The sequence below is a fragment of the Sinohyriopsis cumingii genome, chromosome 5 (assembly GCF_028554795.1).
Source record: "Sinohyriopsis cumingii isolate HCF-2022 chromosome 5, ASM2855479v2, whole genome shotgun sequence".
NCBI classification, from domain to species: Eukaryota; Metazoa; Mollusca; class Bivalvia; order Unionida; family Unionidae; genus Sinohyriopsis; species Sinohyriopsis cumingii.
In genome coordinates this window covers 98,154,058-98,178,048 of record NC_142965.1, presented here as the reverse complement: position 1 = coordinate 98,178,048, position 23,991 = coordinate 98,154,058, and the positions used below count along the sequence as shown (strand labels likewise).

The 23,991-nt window shown below is 36.5% G+C and overlaps 1 protein-coding gene across 3 annotated transcripts in view; it reads right to left on the bottom strand.

Annotated features, from left to right (window-relative positions):
• Positions 1 to 23,991, bottom strand: part of LOC149799844 (guanine nucleotide exchange factor DBS-like) — a 202,679-nt gene that overhangs the window by 119,253 nt on the left and 59,435 nt on the right. For all 3 annotated transcript variants that reach the window (XM_089959262.1, XM_089959263.1, XM_089959265.1), the window contains 2 exons: positions 22,579 to 22,689; positions 19,590 to 19,706 (listed from right to left, as the gene is read on the bottom strand). In XM_089959262.1, the coding sequence (XP_089815388.1) occupies positions 19,590 to 19,706; positions 22,579 to 22,689 (228 nt within the window). The remainder of the gene's footprint in view (positions 1 to 19,589; positions 19,707 to 22,578; positions 22,690 to 23,991) is intronic.

Below are 23,991 nucleotides of genomic sequence, written 5' to 3'. Positions count from 1 at the left end.
AAAATAATCCGCACAATCGCCATATCCAAGGAAACTTCCAGGATAGCACGCGCTCATATCAACGGAGATCATATCTTCGAAGTAATATTTGGTATTCCACAATCCGCCATGGCCGTATTCGATACAGCTAAGTTGAATATCAGTGAGAAATTCATTTTTTGTAGGTTTCCACGAATTTCTTTCTCTGGCAGCGTGAGCGGCAACAGACGGAACAGTAAAGCAATTCGTTAATAACTGATCAGGATTTGACGAATATTTCACCGCGATATTTTTCATAGATTCATGTAATTTTTCATCTCGGTAAATATCTCCGCGCGGCAATATAAACTGATCATACTTTTCTTCGCTCGAGAATAACCAAACCGATATTGGATCAGATGCGGCTAATATTTTGATATATCGGAACATGGCATCGGAATTATCCTTTGCATCATCAACAGGATAAAATTTAACAGCACGATTTCGCGGGAATATCATTACCGACTGCGACCACGCATGTGAATTATGATCAACAATCTCGATTGGTACTCCTCGAGATCTATACGGCGACGAATATAATATTTCTCCCGATAGCGTTTTCACCGTGATAGGAAATTTAAGTTTCTTGCTCAACACAGCAACATCGTCAATCGATGCGCCATCAACAACAGTCTTCGCCCACGCGTTAATTTTATCCAACCTCAATTGTGTCAATCCAGATCCACGACGAGCGTTTTTCATATGCTCGATAACGCGCTCGGCAACGCAATTTATCATCGGTGATTCTTTCATCGCAGGTAGATTTTTCATGTCAGGATTATTATTTAGCCGATAAATTCCATAAACAACAGCGCTAGATGGATACGCCCTAGCATAATAAGGACCGTCAATTCCCAATAATAATCCTGGCTTCGAATTTTTATCAAGAACGACGTTTTTCTTACCGCCACGCACGGGATCTCGTTTATCGCGAATAATCCAAGTGTCGTCAGGCATTTGTGCAATAAATTTTATTCCAAAGATAAATCGTTCTTCCTTGTGTTCGAATTTTATGTGCTCGATTATCTTCTTGGCTCGCTCCAGATTCATCGTAGCATCAACAAAGTTAGTTTTCCATGTCGACCAAGTGTGAACCGCTCCATCATCGAAGAATTCCTTCTTGGCGCGATCAACCTCAGGAATGATATATTCTGCCTCATCAAGATCAAATGTATCCATTATTATATTTTAGACAAATGTTTAAATTATATAATGCAATGCAAATGGATACCAATCGGATCAACAAAATTATGCGACAAATCCTGCAGAGGCGAATATTGTGGCGCTCACATATATGCAATTCGACGAGGCAGTAAAGGACCACAGAGGTGTTTAGTTTGTCAAGTTGGCACGCGAGGAAAAACTCGATTATGTTTATCCTGTGGAGGGAAAAATTATCGGGAATTGCTCAGATATTACAAAAAGAAATCTTCCTCGGTGATAACATGCGAAGAAGATTATATTAATCGATTCAAGGCAAATTATGATTTAAACAAATGGAATATTGTATATGGAAATGAAATCGACGATTCCTGCAATGAAAATCACACACGAGTTTAGATCTCATCCTACGATCAAGGGATACGAGTCATCATCAGATGGTATTGTCAGAAATATCAGAACGAAGAAAAATGCTGGTAAGGTTGGTAATTCGGGTTATCTCAGATTTACTGTCAGTGAGAATAAAAAAACGAATTATTTCTGTCACAGATTTGTGTTCGAATGTCACAAAGGACCTATCAGGGATGGTCTTGTTATCGACCACATTGACGGAAATAAACTTAACAACAAAATATCTAACCTTCGCGCAGTAACTCCAAGTGAAAATTGTAAATTTAATGGCGGATACAGAATACCAAAGGCAGTTAAATCAGTAAATAGAGAAACAAATGAAGAAATTATATTCACGTCGATGAGCGCCGCTGCAAAATATTATAATATTAATCCAGCATCGGTGCATCGTGCGGCAGAAAAAATAACTAGCGCAGCATTTTCCTATAAATTTGGCGAGTGGATCGAGTTTTACTATATTCCGATAATATCCGAAGAAAATTAATTAAATATTACAAAATTAATATAACATGAATGAACAAACCATAAGCAATATTATCGAAGCTATCGATGATCTAAGGAAAAAAATAAATCTTCCCTCGGAGTTGGACACGAATAAAATTCGATCCGAATTCGAGACGATTGTTCAGGGGAAACTCGAATACAAATACACGCTACCATCCGAATACAAATTAATAAAGAAAATCCAAATCGCGATGTACCAATCGCTTGCAACAGTCAGCGATGATCGCATCGAGGATTTTGTTAAATTATCTACGCTGGTAGAAAAAGCTAGATTGATTTTATCCGACGAATATGAATCAAGAAAAATTACAAGTTCGCGCATCAGACAGCTGAAAAAACTTGTCGATGAGAACAAAACCAAGGAAATATCCTCCTGAAAAATTCCACAAATAACAAAAAAAAAACAAAAATTATTAATTTTGAAAATTTCCCTGGATTTTATTTATTTTTTTGTAATTTTGACGGGTATTTACCCCAGCAGATTCACGAAATTATATAAATTACATAATTTTGACGGGTATTTACCCCAGCAAATTCACGAAATTATATAAATTACTCGATTTGACGGGTATTTACCCCATAAAAAACATAAAATTACGCAAATTTCCTATTTTTTCTGATTTTTATTTATTTTTTTTTTTGTTATTTACCAAATAATTTTATTTACTGAAATTATCCAATTTTCTTTATTTTTACGGGTATTTACCCCATCAAAAACATAAAATTATACAAATTTCACAATTTGACGGGTAATTTACCCGGCAGATTCACGAAATTATATAAATTACTCGATTTGACGGGTATTTACCCCATCAAAAAAAAACAAAAATTACTAATTTTGAAAATTTCCCTGGATTTTATTTATTTTTTGGGCCTGTTTTTCCCTGGTGTACAGATTTACGATTTGAAAATCTATGATTTCACCAGCAGATTGATACTAACAGTTTCCCCGCGGATATCAAGCAAATTTCCTTTCTGATCCGTTAGTTTGAAATTTATCCTCGACAATAATCGATTATGACATCTTAGGTAAAACGGATTTACTGGCTCTTTTATTATCAAATAACCCGGAGATGCGCTAGGTGAAAACGAATACAAGATAAATCCCTGCTGCGCTTGATTTGACTCTGACGAATCAACATTGTAGCTGCCCTCGACAACATCCGCGTGAAGATAAATCGCGATAACTTCCGTTATATTAACGATACCTGGCGAGATATGCCGCCCGCCTTTGGTCGGATCATTATCGTGTCTGAGAAACAGCGCTAATTGTTTTTTCTCTGCCCACGCGGCATGTAATTTCGGAAATAACTCATCGATGGTATCAGTGACGGATTTTCTTAGTTTATCAATGTCATAACCGGGAAATTTGAAATTTGGTAGTGTCTCCGTGGTTAATTTATGTAATTCCATGAATTTTTTCTTATTTCCTGAATTTTTGATCAATGTGTGGCCGTAGAAATTAAACCCAGCTGATATATCGTCGATGATAGCCCTAATGAACATACCGTGATAATATTCAAGATCGTTCGCGAGTCCATTTAAATATTTCACATATTTGGAAATTAATTCACATGAAATTGATTTATCTGAGATACATTCGTTGAATAATGTTCTCACGTGAGATAGATACATTTTATGTTCCGCGTTAAATTCGTCGATAGTTTTTTTATATAATCGCCGTATATTATGGTCGGGTGCTTATTTGCACCGATATAGACGATTTGTGTATCCGAGGGTGTGGAGGGGACGGAAATAAATGTTATCGATTCCTCATTAACGGAAGTAAAGACGATTATTATTTTGCCGGATTTATGTTGATTAATGAAATCAATAGCTGCACTGACTCGATCCAAGTGATATGAGAGAACTTCATACGATACCTCGTCCGTGGTAAAGTCGGATTTTTTTGGTTCTAATGTACTTGGTAAATCCAACGAGGTAAACCCGGGAGTTGTATCATCCGATGTTTCCGCAGGAGGAATTTCAGGCCAACCTAATATGGTCCTAATCGATGATTGGTAAATATCTACCATATATGGTGATTTCACTTCTATCATCGATGATAGCGTTGGTTCGTGCGCAGATATTTTTATTCCCGGAGTAGCATCGCCGGTTATATTTGATATTCTGGTGGTAAATTCCTTATCCAGCTGATCAATTTCGTAACTGCCTGTTGGTATACCAACATGTATCCAATCAGGTGTTCCATCGGATTTGTTTTTGTTGGCAAAAACAAGTGAATTATTTGACAATAATTTACCGAATGACGTCGATCTAACATTAGGCCAACTGTTGTAGACACGCAATTGTGTTAACGCAATTTCTTTGACGCTGATTGGTGTTGGAAAATTGATGCTAAATTCAGGCTTGGTTGAGCTTAACGATATTAACGTTGTTGTCGGCGGTGTCGTGTTTGTCACGATCTGGGCTAGTTCGGACATTATTAATATTCATTTGTTCAATCTCGGAGTAAATACCGATCATTGCCGAAAATTCTGGATCGGAGATAACGCCATCGTTGAGACTCTCCGAAAGCAGCGATGATAATTTCGAATACGCGTCGTTGACCTTAGTTAGTTTGTTTTTGTACAATGATAATTTCTCACTCGTGCACGAGGATATCTTTTTCGCTACGATATTGAGAACACCAGCGATTGTCGTTGTTGACGAGATTATTATTGTTGCAACGATTGGCGCGATTGTTGTTACCGCGGATAAAATTATTCCAGCACCGGCGACTACCGCAGATACCGCGTACACAGCAACATCGATGATAACTAATCTACGCTGGTATTTTTTTATTTTTATCTGATACTCGTCTAGGAGTTTTTTTAGCGAATCCTGCCATGACCTCGCCTGATTGTAACGGTAGTCAGATGCGGTCATTTATTAATCTACGATAACAATTACGGATAATATGGCGTATGTTCGTATAAAAATTCGAAAATTACAGAATAATACACTGATCTCATGGTGGTTCTGTCTGGCGGTTCTAGCGTGAATGTTGTTTTGCTATATTCACTTAACGAAATAATAATAAAAAATCCAGGGCAGAGTTCATAAATTTTATTATTCTGATCCGGTTGTACCTTAAATTTTATATCGGAGATAATATGTACTCGATATGTGCCAGCAATTGGCGCGGTAAAGCTAAATGTGTTATTCTCGGGTGTCCAGATAAAATCATTTATGGTTAACACAAATGTTAGATTGTATCGCAAAATTCTGTCTATCAATTTATTTGTCACATAATTTCTCCAATCTTGGGATATCCAACGATGATATTTTTGTGTTAATATCGTTAATTTTTTTAGTCGCATTGATAAGATCCCCGCTCAATTTTGATACTTCACCGAGGTAAATGAATCCGTCGACTTTTTCATTCACTAATGCGCGTACCGCGTTAATATCATCGTTAATTTTAGTAATATCCTCGTCGATTTTTCTTGTTTTCTCGCTGAGGTCGTTATGTGATGTTCTATCGGCTTTTTGAAATATTAATGCGCGTGCCGATTCAATATCTTTGTTGATTTGGGCGATATCTTCGTTTATTTTCTTTGTTTTCTCGATGAGATCGCTGTGTGTAGTTGAGGAGGTTTCGATGAATTTTTTTATATCCTCGTCGAGTTTTTTATTGAGATTTTTTGATGTATCGTCTAGTTTTTTAAGATCGTTAGTTAGCTTGGTAAATCTTTTTATCATTCTGTCCTGAAGATCGTCGTGTAATGCTTTATCGGCCTTTAGAAGCATCGCCGCTGATAGCTCTTTGTCGGATTTTTCCACATCCGCGATATTGGCCTTTAGTGGTAATACCGCGATAATATCGGTAATATCAGCAATAGATTTTAATACCATCTCCGATTGGCGAGTAAACTGACTGATATGATCGCGGTATTCGTCTCGCTTGATTATATCAGTTATTTTCACGTTGCTGGTTTGTAATCTTCCTTCGGTATTTTGAAAAACAGCAACTTCGCCAGGGTCCACCTCTGACAGCGATAGAAGATTGTTAATATCGCTCTTGGTTGCGAACTTTGATAGATCGACGTCAGTCACTTCTGCTTTTTCCTTCCTGTAGATAAATCTACCGTAAATATCAACCATGATATTTATCTATGACATATTCAAATACAATTTTATGATACGGACCGGATGATTTTGAAATTGCATCGAGGACGTTAATTGATTCAGGGCCGCATATTGGTGGATCCGCTAATGTCTGCGTTGGAAGTGTCGAATACCAAACCGGAAGTTTCAGCGAAGACACATAGTTGATAAATTCATTTGGCGGTGCTAATCCATAAGAGTCAAAATAAACGACTTCGCGAGGATTAATCGCGTAGGCAACCCAGTGTGTGCCAGGGCCGGTATTTTTATCGAGGTTTATTATTCCCGTCTCGGTAGGGTTTGGTTTGTTTGGTAGTTGATCTCGCATAAATACGCCTCTGAAAAATTTTTTTTTTTTTTTCTTTGCTTCGTTGATTAGATCTAAATTTGAATAGGCCGTGCTAATCTTAGGCCGGATCCGTACGGGGGTCGTCTTAGATAAAGACCGGATCCTTTTTGCCGTTTTTGCAACATTCTCTCGATTAGCGGAGAGAGGGCGGGAAGTAACCCTCCCTTTTTTTTACCGTATCGTCCTCCCACCACTTTTTCTCCTAATTTGGAACCTATGCCCGAGAGCGCGCCTAATCCTAATGTCTTTCCAATAATCGGAAGGGCCATTTTTATCAGAGGGAGAAAAGGAAGAAATCCGCCTGTTTTGACCATATCTCTGATGGCGCCTATGGAAAGGCTCACATGAACGCCAGAATTTGCTGATTTGGCCTTGGTAAATCGTTCACGTTGACTTCTAGTTAGCGACAGTTTGTTAGGCCCACCGTGAATCTGATCGTTTTTCAGGGTTAAATTCAAGCCGCTTCGCCTTGCTGTTGCTGCTTGGAGCTTTTTTATCTGACCCGGGGTCAGAGTTACGCTGACGTGTTCGTATGGCATATTAATAATCACTTAATCTAAATTTAGAATTTGTCACATTCTTTCGACGGGAGCATCGATGACTCTCATTTTACCGCTGATTCCCTCCAAGATCATTGTTCTATCGCTGAGGATTACCGCGATAGCTCTTGCTGCTCCGGCTGTGTTAATTCTAGCTTTGAAATGAATATCAACAACGGATTGTTTTACCAAATCAAGATGCTCCAAGGAAAAGTAATAGATGGGATAAAGTTTATTAAAATCTAGCTGTGATATTTGCAATCCGGTATCGATATTTTGATCGCGACCCATGAAACTTAGCAAGCGATGATATGCGCGGGCAGTTGAGAAACTTTCAAAATCGATGGCTATTTCCTCTGATGGTTCTTGTTGGCCGTTTATTCTCAGTGAAATGTTTGTTGCCGCGAATTTGTCGAATATCATATGACTGTGAGTTTGATCGTATCTGTCTGCGGCTTGAAGAGCAACGAAGATATGCCTAGGTGCCGAAACACCTTGTTGTGACGCAATTCGCCAGGTAAATATTCCGTTGATATTAACATCGCAGGAATCGGTCATCGTTGTCAACCAGGACATGACGGATTTTCCACCTTGATTCATGAATGATAATAATTTTTCTTCCTCGAGTATCGATGGGGTTATCGCTGGCATCCACAGGGTAAATTTAGTTAGTAATACCTTACCTTCATCAACAACAGTAACAGCGTCTCTCCAGATAGCTTTGTCACTGCCAGCAGCGTCTCGAACGAAAGTTATCGTGTGTTTTGCTCCGTAAATAACTTTCCTGAAATGTCTGCAAAATCCAAAAATGTGAGATAGTGGAATTGCACAGGAAAATCTTCGTTCAACTCCACTTAACATAGCTCTCCGCGTGGCAAATCCAAGGTTATAATTGGGATTGGTATTAATAATCATATCTTCGACGTCAGCAGCAGCAGCACCAGCGTTATTATTCGGTCTCCTGACGATATACTGGATATGATCAGCGTTATTAGAATTATCTTTGGCGAACATTATGCTAGGACCAGCTGATCTGGTAAAATCATCCGAGTATCTCGCTAGGCCTATAATCGTCGTTGCTATATCAACGTTATCTGTAATTGATTCAATCTCTCTTCCATCGATCATGTAAGTGGCGCTCTTGAATAATGCCATGATGCCGTTGTTGACAAATCCAATTTTTAAATCTGCCCCATAGTCGGTATTATCGTTTTTCTTGATTTTCCCAACAACTTCGATATATGCCTCGGATGGAAGAAAATACCTTGTTGTATCGTGAACTTGAATTTCCAAGCGATTAGGTGTATTTGGGTCAACTGCATCGTACGAGAAATACTGGAAATCCCGCACGGATGTGTCTCTGCCTACAGGCTCGTCCATGTCGAACACTTCATTTGACACTTGTGCGAACATTATTATTAAGAATATCATCTAAAACGAAGACCACTGCCTGAAATAAAACTTGTATTAGCAACTTCATTTGCGAGATTTGTCTTAGCAACTTCATTTGCGAGATTTGTCTTAGCAACTTCCTGCGCTATATTTGTCTTAGCAACTTCCTTTGCTAGATCGTTTATTTTTTTATTTGCCGCGTCGTTTATGACTTTGCTGACTTCGGGTGGCATTTCTCTGGTGATAGGTAATTTGACGGGTTGTTTTTTTCGCACTAAATTTAATATTTTACTTTTGACAATATTGAAGCCTTTACTGGCCAAATTACCGATACCAGAAACGGCAGTCTCGCCGATCTTTCCTATTGCTTTTAACCCGAGCTGTTTGATCATGGGTCCGATTTTAGGTATTATTCGCGTAAAAAGACTTCCAATAATATCGCCGAATCCATTACCGTGGATATATCTGTATACGGGCAATCGAGAGTTTACTACGCGGACCTGTTTGGGTCTGCGCTGATGTTTGTGAACAATCATGTTATTTCAATTGTGTTGTTTTAATCGATGAGCTCATCGACAAGTTCCTTGTAAATGTGAGAATCAATGACACCACCGCGGAATAATCGCTGACAAATATCTGAGGCTTCGTTGATTATTTCATGGGAGTTATTTCCGGCTCGTTTTCCTCCGATTAATACCTCGAGGCGAGACACGTCGTTGACAACACTGTCAGGGCAAACGGTATATCCGCTTCCTGTTTTTGGTTTTGAAAATGACGATGGCGATAACGATTCCTCGAATTCCTCCTCTTCTTCTTTTTCTTCTTCATTTTTTTGTATTATTTTTCCCATAAAATCTTGGTAACCCGGGTCATCAAAATTGACGGGTTGTTTTTTTGAAGCAAAATATACCGCGGGGATCCAATTTCCTTTAGCAAATCTATCAACTTGTCCGGGTTTCATGTATTTCTCTCGTTTATCAAAGTCAATTCTGGCAACGTTAATTAAGGTATCCTCGTCGGTGTTAAAATAATCGATGGCATCTTTTTCAAAATGTTGGTGAGGAAATTTTCCTGAGATATTGGTTGTTTTCTCTATTGGGGAAAGTACCTGAGATGTATCGGGAGATTTTATTTGTGGTATTTTCGTTGGTTTCGAAGATTCAGATTTTCTTCCCCCCCGAGGTTGACTCATATTATACGTGTATCTATCCTGTGCAGATCTTTGAAATCGGCGAAAAATTTGGTCACCAGGAGATATCTTATCTATATTAAGTTTAGCTCGGTATATATTCCTGAACCAAGCATCTCGCGATTTAATTTTTTTTAATCCGTCACTTGTTAAAAATTTCGATCTATAATTAAAGGTATCCTCGGCAAATGCACCGAGTTCATCAATATTTTTGCCAGATAATTCGAATTGATTTTCCATTGTTTTCCAACCATCATCGGTAAATTTATCTTTTATTACTTCCCGAGGTAATCTACTGCTTTTCTTTTCTTCTTCTTCTTCTTCTTCTTCTTCTTCTTCTTCCTCTTCTTGCTCTGGTTCTTGAGGCAATTGTGTTTGTTCTTGCTGCAATTGTTCTCGCAGCGCTTGTGTTTGTGCTTGTACTTGCGATTTTGTTCGTGCCTGCTGTATTTGTCCCTGTAGCTTTTGTACTTGTGCTCGTACTCGTGTTTGTGCTTGTTCTTGCCGCGTTCGCGCTTGTTCTTGACGAATTTGGTCAAGCCGACCCGGAACCGCTCTAGTGTATTGCTCGATGTTTCTTGTCATAGGAATAAGCCCGCGCTTCCTAAGTTCCTTATCCTTCTTTTCGTCGCCGTATGCGACTTGCTCGATTGCTCCAGTGACTGGACTCAACAATTTCGACGATATCTCACCGAGATGATATTGAGAATCTTCGTAATCACGAACTTTTTTCTTAAATAATTGTTTTGTCGGGATAAGCTTCTTCACTGCCGCTAATTCTTCTCGCGCTAATCTGGCAGAATGAGGCTCTCCAACTCTACTAGCTTTCCGACTCATATTATTTTCAACTATATTGTTTTAATGCGAGGTAAAATTAGGATCAGCAGCCAAACTTTGCAAACTTCGTCGACACCAGAATAAATTCCCCCCCCCCCTAAAATACTTGTTTGGAATCATTGAATTTGCACACAAAAAATTGCAGTCGGGAGTGAATTTACACAAATTAATTCTCGCAGGAAGGCTTATTTTTGAAATCTGAGGCTTCTACGGAGAAAGTTCTCGTAGGAGGCTTTATTTTGGTGGAACCGTCTGGTCTGTAGAACTTCCCTGCTGCTGACCCATGCATCATGATGCAAGTCAATGTAATCTGACCCATGCATCAAGATGCAAGTCAACATAATCTGACCCATGCATCATGATGCAAGTCAATGTAATCTGACCCATGCATCAAGATGCAAGTCAATGTAAACTGACCCATGCATCATGATGCAAGTCAACATAATCTGACCCAATGCATCATGATGCAAGTTTAACATTATCTGACCCATGCATCATGATGCAAGTTAACATAATCTGACCCATGCATCATGATGCAAGTTAATATAATCTGACCCATGCATCATGATGCAAGTCAATATAACCTGACCCAAGCATCATGATGCAAGTTAACATTATCTGACCCATGCATCATGATGCAAGTCAACATAATTTGACCCATGCATCATGATGCAAGTTAACATATTCTGACCCTTGCATCATGATGCAAGTTAACATAATCTGACCCATGCATCATGATCAAGTTTAACATTATCTGACCCATGCATCATGATGCAAGTCAACATAATCTGACCCATGCATCAAGATGCAAGTTTAACATTATCTGACCCATGCATCATGATGTAAGTTAATATAATCTGACCCATGCATCATGATGCAAGTTAATATAATCTGACCCATGCATCATGATGCAAGTCAACATAATCTGACCCATGCATCATGATGCAAGTTAACATAATCTGACCCATGCATCATGATGTAAGTTAACATATTCTGACCCATGCATCATGATGAAAGTCTGACACATCATGATGCAAGTTAACATAATCTGACCCATGCATCAAGATGAAAGTTAACATATTCTGACCCAAGCATCACGATGCAAGTTAACATAATCTGACCCATGCATCATGATGCAAGTTAATATAATCTGACCCATGCATCATGATGCAAGTCAATGTAATCTGACCCATGCATCATGATGCAAGTTAATATAATCTGACCCATGCATCATGATGCAAGTCAATGTAATCTGACCCATGCATCATGATGCAAGTTAACATAATCTGACCCATGCATCATGATGTAAGTTAACATATTCTGACCCATGCATCATGATGAAAGTCTGACACATCATGATGCAAATTAACATAATCTGACCCATGCATCATGATGCAAGTCAATGTAATCTGACCCATGCATCAAGATGCAAGTCAACATAATCTGACCCATGCATCATGATGCAAGTCAATGTAATCTGACCCATGCATCAAGATGCAAGTCAACATAATCTGACCCATGCATCATGATGGAAGTTTAACATAATCTGACCCATGCATCATGATGCAAGTCAATGTAATCTGACCCATGCATCATGATGCAAATTAACATAATCTGACCCATGCATCATGATGCAAGTCAATGTAATCTGACCCATGCATCAAGATGCAAGTCAACATAATCTGACCCATGCATCATGATGGAAGTTTAACATTATCTGACCCATGCATCATGATGCAAGTTAACATAATCTGACCCATGCATCATGATGCAAGTTAATATAATCTGACCCGTGCATCATGATGCAAGTCAATATAACCTGACCCAAGCATCATGATGCAAGTTAACATTATCTGACCCATGCATCATGATGCAAGTTAACATAATCTGACCCATGCATCATGATGCAAGTCTGACACATCATGATGCAAGTTAATATAATCTGACCCATGCATCATGATGCAAGTCAACATAATTTGACCCATGCATCATGATGCAAGTTAACATATTCTGACCCTTGCATCATGATGCAAGTTAACATTATCTGACCCATGCATCATGATGCAAGTCAACATAATCTGACCCATGCATCATGATGCAAGTTAATATAATCTGACCCATGCATCATGATGCAAGTCAACATAATCTGACCCATGCATCATGATGCAAGTTAATATAATCTGACCCATGCATCATGATGCAAGTCAACATAATCTGACCCATGCATCATGATGCAAGTTAATATAATCTGACCCATGCATCATGATGCATGTTAATATAATCTGACCCATGCATCATGATGCAAGTCAACATAATCTGACCCATGCATCATGATGCAAGTTAATATAATCTGACCCAAGCATCATGATGCAAGTTAATATAATCTGACCCATGCATCATGATGTAAGTTAACATAATCTGACCCATGCATCATGATGCAAGTCAATGTAATCTGACCCATGCATCATGACGCAAGTTAACATTATCTGACCCATGCATCATGATGCAAGTTAACATTATCTGACCCATGCATCATGATGCAAGTTAATATAATCTGACCCAAGCATCATGATGCAAGTTAACATAATCTGACCCATGCATCATGATGTAAGTTAACATAATCTGACCCATGTATCATGATGTAAGTTAACATATTCTGACCCATGCATCATGATGAAAGTCTGACACATCATGATGCAAGTTAACATAATCTGACCCATGCATCATGATGAAAGTTAACATATTCTGACCCAAGCATCACGATGCAAGTTAACATAATCTGACCCATGCATCATGATGCAAGTTAACATATTCTGACCCATGCATCATGATGCAAGGTAACATTATCTGACCCATGCATCATGATGCAAGTCAATGTAATCTGACCCATGCATCATGATGCAAGTTAACATTATCTGACCCATGCATCATGATGCAAGTTAACATTATCTGACCCATGCATCATGATGCAAGTTAATATAATCTGACCCATGCATCATGATGCAAGTTAATATAATCTGACCCATGCATCATGATGCAAGTCAATGTAATCTGACCCATGCATCATGATGCAAGTCAACATAATCTGACCCAAGCATCATGATGCAAGTTTAACATTATCTGACCCATGCATCATGATGCAAGTCAATGTAATCTGACCCATGCATCATGATGCAAGTCAGTATAATCTGACCCATGCATCATGATGCAAGTCAACATAATCTGACCCATGCATCATGATGGAAGTTTAACATTATCTGACCCATGCATCATGATGCAAGTTAACATAATCTGACCCATGCATCATGATGCAAGTTAATATAATCTGACTCATGCATCATGATGCAAGTCAATATAACCTGACCCAAGCATCATGATGCAAGTTAACATTATCTGACCCATGCATCATGATGCAAGTTAACATTATCTGACCCATGCATCATGATGCAAGTTAATATAATCTGACCCATACATCATGATGCAAGTTAATATAATCTGACCCAAGCATCATGATGCAAGTTAACATAATCTGACCCATGCATCATGATGCAAGTTAACATAATCTAACCCATGCATCATGATGAAAGTCTGACACATCATGATGCACGTTAATATAATCTGACCCGTGCATCATGATGCAAGTCAACATAATTTGACCCATGCATCATGATGCAAGTTAACATATTCTGACCCTTGCATCATGATGCAAGTTAACATAATCTGACCCATGCATCATGATGTAAGTTAACATATTCTGACCCATGCATCATGATGAAAGTCTGACACATCATGATGCAAGTTAATATAATCTGACCCATGCATCATGATGCAAGTCAACATAATTTGACCCATGCATCATGATGCAAGTTAACATATTCTGACCCTTGCATCATGATGCAAGTTAACATAATCTGACCCATGCATCATGATGCAAGTCAATGTAATCTGACCCATGCATCATGATGTAAGTTAACATATTCTGACCCATGCATCATGATGCAAGTCAATATAATCTGACCCATGCATCATGATGCAAGTTAACATAATTTGACCCATGCATCATGATGTAAGTTAATATATTCTGACCCATGCATCATGATGAAAGTCTGACACATCATGATGCAAGTTAACATAATCTGACCCATGCATCATGATGTAAGTTAACATATTCTGACCCATGCATCATGATGCAAGTCAACATAATCTGACCCATGCATCATGATGCAAGTTAACATAATCTGACCCATGCATCATGATGTAAGTTAACATATTCTGACCCATGCATCATGATGAAAGTCTGACACATCATGATGCAAGTTAACATAATCTGACCCATGCATCATGATGAAAGTTAACAAATTCTGACCCAAGCATCACGATGCAAGTTAACATAATCTGACCCATGCATCATGATGCAAGTCAACACAGAGATGCAGCTAAAATAAATAAATTCCTTTGTATGAGGGCATCAAGGAAGATTAGTTCTTAGCTAACTGTGTTACCCTCTTTAAATAAGGTATTATTATTATTATTATTATTATTATTAACATAATCTGACCCATGCATCATGATGCAAGTTAACACAATCATATATAACATATAACAATGTAAACAATTACAGCAATACAAAGTCCCCACAGACAAATATAATCTTTCTTAAATGGCTTATCTACAAGCATTTTTCTAGTAAAAGTCACACAGGTCTTGTAGGCATTCAACACAAGACTATTTCAGTAAGGGTGTCATTTTTTAGAGTTTGATTCCACATACCTTTAAGTGCCAAGTATTCACTCAGGGATCTTCCTGGGCTTCGTCAATGTCACAAATTGTGAAGTTTTTTCCTTATTGGTGACAAGACATATGATCTGGCAATTTTTTTGCCAACAGCCTTTCTGGCTGTTTAATTTGTACACACAATCATGGATTTGAAGTGGAGAAATTCAAAGGGACTGCAAAAGGAAACCACACACTTGGATACACAATGCACTGGAATCTGTTACATAAACAAATCCTTTGTTCATATTGACAAACCCATTTTTACAGTGCATTGTTACATCATAATCTGCTTATGCTGACATCTGGCCTGAGTAATGTATGCTGTGATACACTCAGTCATGCTACCTGACTATATCTACAATCAACCGACTCTGAAGACAAACAGAAATACATATAGCTGCAATTAATTGAATGAAGGCTAATCCTTCTGTTGTTTTTTTTTAAATATACCAATAAAATAGTTTTGCTGAAACTTCAGAGAAAACTGATTACCTTTGAAGTACTGATTGCTGTGTAAAAATACAAAGCAAATGGAAAAAATCTCAATCAGAATTATGTACTGTCAACAGTGCAACATTATGGGTAAACATAAGTGAGACATTGCATGTTCATCATCTCATCCTAAGAGTAAGTTAACGAAATCAACAGCATTTGGATTTAGTGCAAATTCATCAGATAGCACGGTCACTGAGCCTGATGTTATACCTGGTGTTATACCTGATGTTATACCTGGTGTTATACCTGATGTTATACCTGGTGTTATACCTGATGTTATACCTGATGTTATACCTGGTGTTATACCTGACAGTCAAACATCATCTACATGTAGTGATGGTAGTAATGCTTCAAGTGCAACACCATAACCACAATCATCAGGTCAAAAGTTCCCACAAATTTCTCGACAGCTGAAAACTTGGGCATCCATAGCTGAGATAGGATACAAAAGTTAAAGCATATGTTTTGTGATATATGTATCAAGGCACAAGTTGTCAATTCATTTACAACTGGTTGTCATATTTTCAAGAAGGAGTGTCACCAAACAGGAATCCAGGCAGGGCAAGTAATATATGTTAACTTTGCTCATTGATCTTTTACTTTTGCCGTCAATCCCATGCTGTGACTGCAGGGACTTAATCTACCCAACAAGAAATAGCAGAAACAAGAATTTATTTCTCAAAATACAAGAGTGAATGAATTAAATTAACACAGAGCATAGTGAATGAATTTCTATTTTGCAAACATCCAATCAATTCCAATAGATCCAAGAAATCTGAATACATTCCAACAAAAAATGCCCCATCTGTGTTGATGTTTCAAATGTACAGTAAGAATTCATTAACTTCCAAAGAATTCAAATAGTCGTTGAATAAATTTAGTTCATACCATACAGTTATTCTAGCGTGTCAAGCAAAAATTAAATCTTTTCAAAAGTCATGTCAGGAGATTGAATCCCAAAACACGCAGATTGGGACCTACCATCAGGAAGTTTTTTGAGGCACTTATAAGCATCATTTTCACTAAATATTCTCAGATTTTTTGGGTCCAATACAGTGAAATTCTCAAAAAGAAGACGCCGTTTCTCCCTGTGGAGTGCGTTATTAGACACACACCCAAAGTGCACCCATTTCATATTTAATACAATAGCGGAAGGTTAGACTTAAGCCTCTTCAACATACTTCAAAGAAACCGCTTATTCTACAGTGAGTGAACTGATTGACAAAAATAAATCATGCCCTATTTGTTTTAACTAACAATGCCTAAAATGGGTGTGAATTTATGTTAACAGTTCAAATGTTGTATCAAGCTACCACGCATGTGATAACTATTTCCCACATTTTATATCCTGCCTTATTTCCTTATTGTTCACTAGTATATGCATATAACACTGCTGACTCAAAAACAAATGTTTTCCAAATTAGTTTTTTGGGGGCACATATGAACTGTAAGATGTTTCTTCATTCCTTCTTTAAGTTTAATGATGGTAATCAATGCTTATATATATGGTACAGTAATGCCAGGTCATGCTGACTCGTGTAAGTTTCATTGGTGGGAATGGAGATCCTTGTTTGCTTGTTGAGAAAAATTCTACAGCATGCAGTGATCATTCATGGAATTTAGGAAGCAATTCACTATAAGCAATGCATGTAAAGTGCAGAAAAAAATAAATTTCTGATCTCCTGGTTGACAGAAATGTACTTTGTGAAGCTAGCCATAAAAAGGGGGGGGGGATAATTAATGAATGCATGAAATCGATGGTTGCATTATACATCATTTATCTTACATTGCAAAGAACGATCATAGGGTTTTGTATTAAATGTCATTAACTAAAGTCCCTTACAAAACTGTTATTTAGAAAATAATATACATTATATAGATTTGCTTAATACCTGATGTTTCTATTAAAAAATAAGAGAGACACCGTACATGTCAGGAAAGTAGATATTTTACATTTGATAACGCATTTTTTTCAGATGACAATAGTACTTTAGCTGATAAGGGATGCAAAGACCATGGAAGAAGCAAAGAACGCTGCTATTAATAAAATTTAAAATGCTATTATCAGTGCCATGAGGAACACTGTCTTTGTGGCTTACTACAATCTACATTCAACAAATGGGCAGCCCTAAAATCACGACGGATCATCATGTGACCTTCTATAACACTTTAATAGTGCAAAACAGTCATATAATGATTTTATTTTGTAATATTATAGCTGCATTGCTTGTTGCCAATAAAGTAATAACTATCCCATCTTTCTCAATTTTCATTGCCTATTACATTAATAGATTTGGAAAAATATTCACTACTTGTTCTGGCGACATTATTTTAAAACTGGCGACAAAATATTGAGATTGCCGATTATTTTTTGGCGACAACTTTTTAAAAGCCAGGACCAACCCTGATTCACTTCATTTGAATTCTCATACATCCAAATTCCTATGGAAGGTCATTATTCAGATGCCCCAAGAAGTGCATACAGCAAAATCAATGTTAAAGTATGTAGATATTTTTGGATGAAATGAACCTAATGGTGTGATCCAGTACAATCTGGATTGAATGTCACATGCTGTGGTGTCACAATGAAAGCTACATATATAGATAAACAAATCTGTACTGCCCTTTACTGCGACAATTACACTCAAAGTTCCTTTTTTCTTACCCATGTATAGCACATGGCCACCATTGTGAAAAAACCAAAGAGATCGATAATTTTTGTCTGGAAGTTTCCTGATGACAGTATAGGTGGAGAGAATTCAATAATCAGGATTGAACAGACTTTGGTTAAAGAAAAGTAGTGTTAAAAAACAATTTATATTAAATTTAAAATGAATAATTGTGCATACATCACCCCTGTGACTTGTACTATAGTTATTAACAATTTACCTTTAAAGCTGCTCTAGTTATGATGCAAAGACTTCAGATTATCCTATTGTCTGATTTAATCTATATTGTTGTGCATGTCAAGTGTTCTTTTAACTGTGTGCCCTTGGGTCATTTTCTAACCTACAAAATGGGCTGATCGTAAATTATCTGGCCATGCATGTTTATGTGAATTTAGCAGGCAGTTGTTGTTGCTATAGGGTTTAATGCCATTTTTCAGCAGAAGATATGGTATATATGGCAGCCAGACAACTGGGAGGAAGAACACTGGAAAACTCTGGGAAGAACCACTGACCCGCAAGAAGCTACTGGCAAGCTTTCTCAAATACCAACGTTAGCCAAGCCTGAGACTCAAACCCACACAGACAGCAGTGAGATGGCAGTGATCCGGAACGGTGAGTGCACTAGACCACTCTGGTACTTGTGGCTTCTGAATTTAGCAGGTCAATAACAACTCCAAGTTTGAAGTGAGTTTCAGTTTTATGGGATGTTATCAAGAGTAAAACACAAGTTTGGGATCAAAATTTCTTTCAGTCTTTGGAGCTGAAGGGTTTCAGTTTACTGAAAAAAATTATGATATTAAAGACCCCACCCCACCCCAAAAAAAAGAAACTTGGAGGGGATTCTCGTACTGAGGTATTTCATTGCACTTGCTTCCGTTGTATATTATTTCAACAATTAGGTATCTGATCATAAAAAACCATAACAACTTAACGGCCCAAGCCTGATAATGATTTACACAACAAGACTGGCAACAACAGGCAAGACTGGCAACAACAGGCAAGACTGGCAACATCAGGCTCAACTCTGATTATGAAGTCATTGGAAGGCAGCTGAAGTAACAAGGGGACTTGAATTATGACTGTCATCATAAAACAACTGCAGCATCATACTAGTAAACACCTGCAACTACTCTACTTACAGATCGATGCTGTGTCCATTCGATGGGGTCAAACTGGATGCTGCCCCCAAACTCAGAAGTCATCTGACTGGCATCAACATACTCAAACATCTCTTCTGGAGAACTGATAGAAACAACCTGTACAGAAAAAGAGAATTTTTCCGATTTCATTTTTTTTAAGGGTCTCTTACAAGTAGGTAACTTTCTGACACTTTGGTCTGAGGTTCTCCTGATAACTATCAGGAGGAATGATACCCACAATAAATATCCGGTTTTTATCATCCTGTCACACTGAATCTACATGTTTAAGTATTCACAGATGTAACGACTGAAAAACAGTCTCTCAGGAATGTTCAATATGAATTTACATGTGATCATTTATACTTCCCCTTAAAATGTACCATGATACAATGAAAATGGATAAGTAATTTAGAACATGCTGCAAATTTTTTCATTTGTTCATAATGCACTGATCAATATTGTTAATTGTTATGTTATTGTGTCCTATAACATACTTTTGTTCAATACTAGTAAATGTTATGTTACTGTGCATCGTATTAGAGTTATGATGTGACATTGCTGTCAATTTCATATCATTTGTGTGTGGGCCAATGTTTATGACTTTCAAGATGGCTTTGAACGTTGAATTCAAAAATCAAAGAAACAATTATCTGGCTAAACTCATGGAGTCATACCCCAATCCATAAAAATCAAACAAACAATTATCTGGCTAAACTCATGGAGTCATATCTGAATCCATAAACATCAAACAAACAATTATTTGGCTAAACTCATGGAGTCATAACCCAATCCATAAAAATCAAACAATTATTTGGCTAAACTCAATGAGTCATACCCCAATCCATAAAAATCAAACAAACAATTATCTGGCTAAATTCATGGAATCATACCGCAATCCATAAAAATTATTTATCAACTAAACTCATGGAGTCATACCCCATTCCATAAAAATTAATTATTGACTAAACTCATGGAGTCATAGCCCAATCCATAAAAATTCATTATCAGCTAAACTCAAGGAGTCATACCCCTATCCATAAGAATCAAACAAAACAATTATCTGGCTAAACTTATGGAGTCATACCCAAATCCATAAAAATTAATTATCAACTAAACTCATGGAGTCATACCCCAATCCATAAAAATCAAAGAAACAATTATCTGGCTAAACTCTTGGAGTCATACCCCAATCCATAAAATTCAAACAAATAATTATATGGCTGAACTCATGGAGTCATACCCCAATCCATAAAAATTAATTATCGACTAAACTCATGGAGTCATACCCCAATCAATAAAAATTCATTATCAACTAAACTCATGGAGTCATACCCCAATCGATAAAAATTCATTACCAACTAAACTCATGAAGTCATACCCCAATCCATAAAAATTAATTATCAACTAAACTTATGGATTCATAACCCAATCCATAAAAATCAAAAAACAATTATCTGGCTAAACTTATGGAGTCATACCCCAATCCATAAAAATTAATTATCAACTAAACTCATGGAGTCATACCCCAATCCATAAAAATCAAAGAAACAATTATCTGGATAAACTCATGGAGTCATACCCCAATCCATAAAAATTCATTATCAACTAAATTCATGGAGTCATACCCCAATCCATAAAAATCAAACAAACAATTATCTGGCTAAACTCATGGAGTAATACCCCAATCCATAAAAATCAAACAAACAATTATCTGGCTACACTCATGGAGTCATATCCGAATCCATAAACATCAAATAAACAATTATTTGGCTAAACTCATGGAGTCATACCCCAATCCATAAAAATCAACCAATTATTTGGCTAAACTCAATGAGTCATACCCCAATCCATAAAAATCAACCAAACAATTATATGGCTAAACTCATGGAATCATACCCCAATCCATAAAAATTATTTATCAACTAAACTCATGGAGTCATAGCCCAATCCATAAAAATTCACTATCAACTAAACTCATGGAGTCATACCCCTATCCATAAGAATCAAACAAAACAATTATCTGGCTAAACTTATGGAGTCATACCCCAACCCATAAAAATTAATTATCAACTAAACTCGTAGAGTCATACCCCACTCCATAAAAATCAAACAAACAATTATCCGACTAAACTCATGGAGATATACCCCAATCCATAAAAATCTAACAAATAATTATACGGCTGAACTCATAGAGTACTCATAGAGTCATACCCCAATCCATAAAAGTTAATTATTAACTAAACTCATGGAGTCATACCCCAATCCATAAAAATTAATTATCAACTAAACTCATGGAGTCATACCCCAATCCATAAAAATTATTTATCAACTAAACTCATGGAGTCATACCCCAATCCATAAAAATTAATTATCAACTAAACTCATAGAGTCATACCCCAATCCATAAAAATTAATTATCAACTAAACTCATGGAGTCATAGCACAATCCATAAAAATCAATTATCCACTAAACTGTTATTTTCAGCTATGCCATGCAAATTGACACCTATGTACCATACAAGAACTGATTGAATTACACTGATATTAAAAAAGTAGCATCATGACTACCATATATAATTACTTATAAGTTGAGTCCAACTGTCAACAATATTGACCCTGTTCTGCTATAATGTACCTCTAGATTTGAGTGTATTTTTTGTTCTTCAGAATACTCATAGCAAACTGCACAGACTCAGATCTGCCAACTTCTAATGTAATGGCAGTCTGGGGTAAGTGCAATTTGCAATGGAAGCAAATAAGGTATTTAAAGTTCTTACTTTTAGAATTTTTTCCCCAAATGTCAAACACAGTAGTGAAAAAATAACAAGTTTATTTACAGCACCTTCAAATACTCAAATTTCTTTGCCTTAAATTTACACCTGTCTAAATTTCTTTGTCTTAAATTAACACCTGTTTAGATTTCTTTGCCTAAACTTAACACCTATCTAAATCTCTTTGTCTTATATTAACATGTTAATGAATCTCTAACCTTAAATTCAAGTTCCTCTTTAAATTTTGATCGGAAATCAGAAAACGCTCTCTGGAAGAATCCGTGTGGCTCCAGAAGGAATACAACCTGTATGTGGTATGGAAAGAAAGCCTGGAAAATAAAAAATAAAATGTACAGTGGAAAACTCATAATTTAGACCGTTGGTAGAATTGCAGGAACTCCAAGACAACATCAAAATTTATTCAGGCAAACTACGACATTATTTTGTAAGTATTTGTAAGTCACTCACTCTTTAAGAAAAGGTTTCAATTTTCATGGTCACTAATTTGAAACAGAATCCCAAAAGAAATGAGAGAAAGTACAAATAAAAATGCATTTAATTATAATGTAATTCAGTGGATGAAAAGTGGAACCTGTTTGATTACAACTTAAGTACAAATTCACTTACCTTCCACTTTGTTGGGTCATTATTTTTGTACTGTATATAAACAATGCACCTAGTTGGAGCATGTTCATTAAAATTTTCTGTTTATAATGTCCCTATATAAATGTAACATATTAGTGTGTGTGTGAGTGTGTGAGTGTACATGTATGCTGAACGTAAATATGCATATATAAGAGGGCCATAAGGATAAGTTCCATGCAACAGTGTCCCCCTCTTTAAAGTTATTATTATTATTATTATTGTTATTATTATTATTATTGTTATTATTATTATTATTATTATTATTATTATTATTATTATTGTTATTATTATTATTATTATTATTATTATTATTATTGTTATTATTATTATTATTATTATTATTATTATTATTATTATTATTGTTATTATTATTATTATTATTATTATTATTATTACATGTATTTAGCAGTAGTTGCATGAATAATTCAAAGATGTATTAAATATGTATTTGTTAATGAAAATCATATAATATACATTATAAAATACAGATTCCAAAAACGACAATGTTTGCTGGAATTTTTTAGTGATAGTTATTTCCAAAAAATTTCACATCTGGTTCCTTGGAGATTACTGACATTTTGGTATTTGGTACTGACCACTGGAAATACACCATGGTTCAGCCCAGATTTAAAATGTTTGATTTTGAGTGGTATGTGGTAACAATTTAGTGTTGTATAATTTTGTGAGGTATATGGTAGCAGTTTAGTACTGATTCAAAATGTATAATTTTGTGGGGTACATGGTAGCAGAGGAAAAGACCATCAAGCTCTTAAACACATTTAATACCAGCAAATGCTTGGTACACATTTTCTAAAAAAATTAAATATGCATGTTTGAACATGTCTTGAAAGATCAACCCTTCTGTCAAAAACTATGGTATCTCAAGACAGATGGTCTTTCAATACAGGTCATAACACTTTGTCAATACAGGTCATAACACTTTGCTAATACAGGTCATAACACTATATGATCAATAAATCTGAGCT